The 7,998-nt window shown below is 30.3% G+C and overlaps 1 protein-coding gene across 2 annotated transcripts; it reads left to right on the top strand.

Annotated features, from left to right (window-relative positions):
- Positions 1–453: 453 nt before the first annotated feature.
- LOC107931052 (probable auxin efflux carrier component 1c) lies at positions 454–4,264 on the top strand. Of its 2 annotated transcripts, none has more exons than XM_016862837.2 (6): positions 454–1,846; positions 2,122–2,383; positions 2,758–2,843; positions 3,018–3,175; positions 3,797–3,873; positions 3,952–4,264. In XM_016862837.2, the coding sequence occupies exons 1-6, from the start codon at positions 682–684 to the stop codon at positions 4,016–4,018; spliced, it is 1,815 nt and encodes a 604-aa protein (XP_016718326.2). In that variant the 5' UTR covers positions 454–681; the 3' UTR covers positions 4,019–4,264.
- The last annotated feature ends 3,734 nt before the right edge of the window (positions 4,265–7,998 follow it).

Genomic DNA, 7,998 nt, shown 5'->3' with positions numbered 1-7,998 from the left:
GCGTAGACAAAAAAGAAGCGGTGGCTTTCACCTCTCAAAAATAGTAAAATTTTCGTATTGCCTTTTCAAAATTTAAAAATTTTAAGTTAATATAATGATAAATTTATACCTTGACCAGCCAAAAATGAATGGTTCATCTCTACCCAAAAATTTATGAGTTATCTTTGCCTCTAAAGCTATTTTTTAGATTTGTCATTGCTTAGAAATAATGTGACTAAAAAAATAACATTATAATAAACTTGAATTTAACAAAATAATTTGAACAACATTAACGATTAGACCTGAATTTTAAAATCTAAAATAAAAAACTAAACTTTAAAAAAATAAAAATACAAAAACTAAATTCCAAATTTATAAAAATACAACTACTTAAAGTAAAATTTAACCAAAACAAAAACCAAAAGCCAAAAACTCCAAAATCTACCATAAAAAAGCAACCCCCAATTCCCTTATTCCTTTCAAAAGCATTGGGGACTGGAAGTGCAAAGCTTGCTCACATCTCTCAAGAGCTGTTTTAGTGTATAAAAAAAAATCCCCCCCGTCCCCTCTCTTGTTCTCGCTTTCCTCTCTAAACCCCAAAAACACATGCTCTTCTTCCCTCATCATCGCCACCAACCCTCTTCTTCTTGTAAAATTTTGGGTCTCTTTTATTAGTAAGCTTGTAAGCAGGGTGTTTCAAAGATGATCACTTTAACAGATTTTTACCATGTTATGACCGCAATGGTACCACTTTACGTGGCCATGATTTTAGCTTACGGTTCAGTGAAATGGTGGAAAATCTTCACACCCGACCAATGTTCCGGCATCAACCGGTTCGTTGCTCTTTTCGCCGTTCCATTACTTTCATTTCATTTCATAGCTTCAAACAATCCGTACACCATGAACTTCCGGTTCATAGCAGCTGATACACTACAAAAGATTATAGTTTTAGTTGTGTTAGCCATTTGGTCCAAAGTAAGTAAAAGGGGTTGTTTAGAATGGACCATAACATTATTTTCACTTTCAACATTACCCAATACTTTAGTTATGGGTATACCTTTACTTAAAGGTATGTATGGTGAATTTTCAGGGAGTTTAATGGTACAAATCGTTGTACTTCAATGTATCATTTGGTATACTTTAATGCTATTTATGTTTGAATATCGCGGTGCTAAGATGCTAATCTCTGAACAATTCCCCGACACTGCTGGTTCTATTGTGTCTATCCATGTCGATTCCGACATCATGTCGCTCGACGGTCGGCAGCCGTTAGAAACCGAAGCTGAGATTAAAGACGACGGTAAGTTGCATGTTACGGTTCGAAAATCTAATGCTTCGAGGTCTGATATTTTTTCGAGAAGGTCACAAGGTTTGTCTTCGACTACCCCCCGGCCATCGAATTTAACTAATGCTGAGATTTACTCTTTACAATCATCGAGGAATCCAACACCTAGAGGTTCGAGTTTTAACCATACTGATTTTTATTCTATGATGGCCGGTGGTCGGAACTCGAACTTTGGTTCCGGTGATGTTTATGGTATGTCTGCTTCACGTGGACCGACACCCAGACCATCAAATTACGAGGAGGATGGTTCTGGTAAGCCGAGGTTTCATTACCATGGACAAAGTGGTGTAACGGGACACTACCCGGCTCCTAATCCGGGTATGTTTTCACCAACTGGGTCTAAAGGTGTTAAGAAACCTAATGGACAAGCTCATCAAAAGGTTGAAGATGGTGGTGGTAAGGATCTTCATATGTTTGTTTGGAGTTCAAGTGCTTCTCCGGTATCAGATGTGTTCGGCGGTGGCCATGAATATGGTGTTACCGACCAGAAAGAAGTTCGGTTAGCTGTCTCCCCTGGCAAAGGTACAAGCTTTTGACCTGGTTTTTTAATACCTACACATGAATGGTAAAATTAGATGGAGATTAGGTTGAAGAGTAAATTAAAAATTTTAGATAATTTTTATTAGTAAAATAAATAAAAAATTTTAACAGAGAATATTAATTGTGTAAAATTAATTTACTTATTTTTTAAATACGTGAAACAAAATATAATTTAATTCATAATTTAAAGAATATTTTTACGGCATTTAACTAGTTTTTTAAACATATATATATATGATTGTTTGTTTTGTTGACAGTGGAAGGACATAGAGATAATCAAGAGGAGTTTATGGAAAGAGATGAGTTCAGTTTTGGGAACAGAAGAGAAATGAACAATGTCCAAGAAAGTGGTGAAAACAACAAAGTTGGGGAAGCCATTGCCATTGCTAACCCTAAAACCATGCCACCAACGAGTGTAATGACAAGGCTGATATTGATTATGGTTTGGAGAAAACTTATTAGAAACCCCAATACTTATTCAAGCTTAATTGGTCTCACTTGGTCATTAATCTCATTCAGGTATGAACCTAGAAACCTTCTTTATTACATGATGGAGGTCAATATCTAATACTCAAATGATCTTTAAATAGTAGAGGTCAATTTTATTTTCGATTTTTTATCTTTCAACTTCGAGAAAATTTTAACGAGTTGATAGTATTTTTCTTCACTAATATCATTTAAAGGCAAAGATTTAAATCCCACCAAAATTTTTCCACACTCCATGAACTCATTAAACTCTTCTCAAAATTAAAAAATAAAAACCCAAAATGTAAAATCCAATATAAACACTCCATTCATAATACTTTTACTATTTGAGGTTACGAGATCCACCTCCCTCATTGTGCATCATTCGTAATGAAGCTTTCTTGTTACTGGTTTTTTTGTTTTTGAAGGTGGAATGTGGAAATGCCTGCAATAATAGCAAAGTCGATATCTATACTGTCAGATGCAGGTCTCGGCATGGCTATGTTCAGTCTTGGTCAGTGTCTCTTATTACAAACAACAAATCATTTTTTAAAGAAAACAAAGAAAAAACAGTGTTTGGTAATGATAATATATATGTTGAAATAATGATGAAAGGTGTTTTTTTTCATTTAAATGTTTTAAAATCTAATGTTGGGGGGTGCATGGCACGGTTTGATGTGAATGACAGGTCTGTTTATGGCATTGCAACCAAAGATCATAGCATGTGGGAATTCGGTTGCAGCTTTTGCAATGGCCGTGAGATTCCTTACAGGACCAGCTGTCATGGCTGCTGCTTCCATTGCTGTTGGTCTTAAAGGCGTTCTCTTACACGTTGCCATTGTCCAGGTCACTTCTTTTTTCTTTTTTCTTTTTCCTTTCACTTTGCCTAAATAAATAAGGGTAAATTAATATTTAGTCACTAAACTGAGTAATTTTTCTCATCTTGATCTCTTAAACAGTTTTTTTTAATTTGGTCCTAATTTGATATGCCACACTGAGATTGTTTTTGTTTCTAAAAGAATCTAAAATTTTAATTTTTTTAATTTTTAAATTTTATATACAATTTTAAAATTTTCAAATGATAAAAAATAGTTGTCGGGCTAGATATTGTTGTATCTCATAAATTAAAATCTGAATTAGACACAGTACTTGCCTCTGAAAAAAAGTTAAATTTCAATTTTGGTACTTTTACTCTGTTCAATTTTATAATTTAGTCTCAATATTTTCATTAGACATAATTTGATTTTTTTATAATATCCTTGTCCATCTAACTAACGATTATATAAACTAAAATAATCAATTCATGTCAAATTAAAATATAAGCAAAACTAAAATTCGATATAAATGGTATTTTACATTTATACAAATTTTAACTTGTCTTTTTTTTTTCTTTTTTTTTTGGCTTTGCATCTATTTTTCTTAAAAAAATTACTATTATTATTATTATTATAAATAAACAAATAACAGGCAGCTCTCCCACAAGGAATTGTCCCCTTTGTCTTTGCCAAGGAATACAACGTACACCCTGATATTCTCAGCACAGCGTAAGTGTTTTAAATATTTTATTCTTTTTTTATTCTTTTATTATTAATATTAATTACTTTAAATTAATTTAATTGCAGTGTTATTTTTGGGATGCTAATAGCTTTGCCCATAACGCTAGTGTACTACATTTTATTGGGTATATGAAGTGGGGGCATGACCGGTATCAAAGAATTTATGGCATCACCTCAAAATTAAAGCCAACCAAAGAAAGGCACTTTTTTTAGGGTCAAAGATGCGAAGAAATTAAAACCCCTCGTTGAAAATTCAAAGCCACAAAAAAGAAAAGAAAATCGAGGGTATCATTGCAAATGTTTTCTTTTCCTTTTTTTTGGTAGTTAAATTTGTAAAATCTTATTTGTAGTCAATTTTATAAGAAAACAAATTCTCCTCTCTTTTTTTCTTTTTTCTTTCTACTTAATCTTTATTTAGAGTTGTTATTCGAATTTATGCTCTTTTTTGAAAAGTCACCCAAAATAAATGAGAAAATATAAGTTGAAAATGATGGGTACATGAGGAAAATTTTATATTAATGTTTCATTTGAATTGCTAATTATGAAGGTATTATTGGTAAATGTATTGTGGTGTTATTTGTATTACCAATTGGATTGGGTTGGATTGAATTTTATTTAAAAAATTAAGTAAATTAATCTTTTCACACTATTGGAGTAACCAGATAATTAAATGTGGCATGTCACGTGCATCTATTATGTTTGTACATAGCTTAAATTTAGGTAAAAGTCCCATGGAGGCCATTTTACTAAGAGTTGGATTGCGTTTTACCCCCTCTACTCAAAAAATGGAGAAATTAGTCTCTAAATATTACATCAAAAAGCAAACACGGTCTCTATACATCAGCATAAGATGCACATAGCGCACCATGTGTAATAGTTTGGCTATTTTGTCAGCCATACCAGTTTTTAACCGTAGAAATGGATGAAAATTTTAATTAAGGAAAAGGTTAGTTTGCTCTTTAATCTAACATATATGGATTAATTTACCTATTTTTTTAGTAAAATGAGCAAAAATGTAATTAAACTCTTAATATACTAAAAAGATAATATTCCCTAAACTCTAACAATATTGTCTATGTTTTTCCTTTTCAAATAGGTGTATCTATATTCTATAAATTATCAAATCTTACCCATGAAGATTATGTTGATGTTATAAATCTAGGATGAAGGGTGTATATATATAATATAATATTATGTGAGTCCTTTGGAATATTGGGAGACATCAGTCGCATCCATAGTTTCTTCATCTTTTTCTTCTTTATAATTACACATTTATTTATATTCTTATACATTGCTTCTTCTTTTTCTAATCTTTTACACTTTTTCCTTTTTATCTTTGGTGCTTTGTGTGCCATTCTTATTTCCATATAACTTTTTTGGAATAAAATATCTAAAAATAAAAAATATATGTTTAGTCCCTTAAAAAATAATAAAATTATAAATTAATACATAATAGTTTTATATTTTTAACTTTTTCAAAAATTTATAATTCCATTACAGTACATTTATAAAATTTTATAAAATTATATGTTATGACTATATTAAATATAATTTACTGAAAAGAGTGAGTGAGCTGATTTTAGCTAGTGTAAGCAACTACATCTCTCCTGTCAATAACATTAATTAGCTTAAGAAATTCTGTTTCTAGAATCTAATCCTTAGTTTTGATTACCAAATACTTTGATTTTAATTAGAATCACGTAATTATGCAATGGGGTTATTTACTAAATTAAGCTAATAGATTTCTAGCTAAATTTAAAAATAAAATAAATTTAGTAGGCCCATAAATTGACTCATTATACACCTGTAATGCAAGAAAAAGATCATAAGTGTCAATTGAGTCTTAGCTCGATTGATATGGGTATTGTTGTCAATACAGGAGGACGTGTGCTTAAGTAAGTTGAAGCACATTATCTTCTTAATAGTAGTTAATCTTTGTGCATTAGATCGAAGAGAAACTAGCCATTCTATTAAAAATTATATTCATTTTTACTGTTAAAAACTAGTCCATGTACATTAGCATAAGGTACACGTGACAAAACTGTCTGGTTATTTTGTCAGCCATGTCAGTTTTTAATAGTAGAAATAGATAAAATTTTTAATAGAAAGAATGAATTTGCCCATTGATCTAATGTATAAAGATTAATTTACCCATTTGTTGAGTAAATAGGACAAAATGCAATCTTACTTGATTCCACAGTACTTTTACCGATAAAAATAATAATATTTGATTCATCATCGTGTATAAATTTTATGCAGCCATCAATAAATAACATCTCACATTATCGGGTCAAAAACTTCTTGTATTACATTAGACAAAGTAAAGGATTATATTAGATTTAACGTTTAATGTTTATATCACGTTGAAAAGGATTAGGGTTTTAAATCTTCATATTGAATTTAAGGTTTGAATAAAGTTTGAAAACGCAATCGAAAGAATGGCAAATTTTCACATTATGTCGGACCAAGCAAAGGAACAAAGAAGCAGGAATTTGTCGAATATTGACTATTTTTTTATAATGGGGACATATCCCAGCAAGTAAATAAGACACGTAATTTGTCAGTACATTACTCTGCCAATGACATTGCTAAAATTTCAGACAGCATGAAAATTTTTGCCCTATAGAATATGTAGTATTTGATTGAATATAGGTCAAGCTTCATCTTCATTGTTGTGGCAGAAACTAGTAAAAAAATGAAAATAATTTAAAATGTGATCATTGAGTTAATGAAAATTCATATGTATTATTTTTTTTCTTCTTCGATTGCATCCTTGTCAGCATCCATGAACTTGAAAATTTCTAGTTGAGATTCTATTTCGATTCGATTTTTTCAAATTCGACAGCTCTTAGTTTCGAATTTTGAAGGCAAAATTCGAAACAACGATTAATATTTCATGATTAGACGGTGAGTAAGTTACACAAATTCGAAATGAGAGTTGATTATAAGCTGTGGTGAATTTTGGGATTAAGTTTTTGGGGCATAATTAAAATTTTTAAAAACTTTAAGAGTTTAACGAGATTTTTTTTCAAAAAAATGGGGTTCTAATGATTTTTTTTTAAAAAAATCAGAAGAACGTAATTAAAAATTTCAAAAACATTAAAAGGCATGATAAAATTTTTCAAAAATTGGAGGGCCAAATTAAAATTTTCAATAAATTTTAAAAAGAAAATGAAAATTTTCAAAAATTCTGGGAGGGCAAGCCCTCTAATTAACCTTCATTACGATCCACCTCTAATTATATGTATTTGATACGAGTATGCATCTACATTTCTGATTAGACAAAATGACTACATAATGTATATTATTAATATATAACATCTAAAAGAGGACATGATATTCACATATACAATTCACATACGACAAATAGATGAAAAAAACATTATGTATTATGTATAAGTTGTGGGTTTAGCCTATATATGTATTTAAATTTGGTCATTTCTAGTCCGTATACTTTTTGAATTTTGAAATTCTAGTCTTGACCAGACAGTAGCTATTAAAATTATTAAGCTCTACTATTTCCAAAATCTTACCCAACAAACATACTATCATATATGTAATGCAAAGTCAGCTTACTCGCATATTATGTACCCACAACAAAATACAATTAATGAACTTAGTAGTTATCTTTTGCGTCAAGACTAAAATTTTAAAATCTAAAAAATATAAGTAATAAAAATGATCAAAATTGGAGAACATAGACTAAATCTACAAAGTTACATATAGTACTGGACTAACAACATATCTTGACCATATGGATTTAATTGCTACCATTTGATTCATGACTAGAATTTCAAAATTCGAAAAGTAGAAAGACTAAATTTGATAAATCCAAAAGGTACAAGGACTTAAATTGACCAAATTAGAGTATAATTACTAAATCTGTAACTTACACAGTATGGGGACTAATAATGAAATTTGACCGCTATTAATTTCTGGTTTAATAAGGTAGTCTAGTGGGGCTTATGAAATTAATACCCTAAATTCTAGGCACTACAATCCAAGACTCCCTTGTCAAAAGAATTTAATCAACAATTTTGACATTCTTATCCACCCAATTGCAGCCCTAACTTTTTATTATATGCTTGTTGTTTTCTAATATAAAGCAATCCA

The sequence above is a fragment of the Gossypium hirsutum genome, chromosome D12, assembly GCF_007990345.1.
Source record: "Gossypium hirsutum isolate 1008001.06 chromosome D12, Gossypium_hirsutum_v2.1, whole genome shotgun sequence".
In the NCBI taxonomy this organism is placed as follows: Eukaryota; Viridiplantae; Streptophyta; class Magnoliopsida; order Malvales; family Malvaceae; genus Gossypium; species Gossypium hirsutum.
This window is presented reverse-complemented; position numbering and strand designations above follow the sequence as displayed.

Bases quoted from the DNA above. Each gene is read 5' to 3' on its own strand.
- LOC107931052 (XM_016862837.2), top strand. From the start codon at position 682: ATGATCACTTTAACAGATTTTTACCATGTTATGACCGCAATGGTACCA. The intron at 2,384-2,757 runs GTATGAACCTAG...TTGTTTTTGAAG, and splicing joins TGGTCATTAATCTCATTCAG to GTGGAATGTGGAAATGCCTG. The intron at 3,176-3,796 runs GTCACTTCTTTT...AACAAATAACAG, and splicing joins TACACGTTGCCATTGTCCAG to GCAGCTCTCCCACAAGGAAT.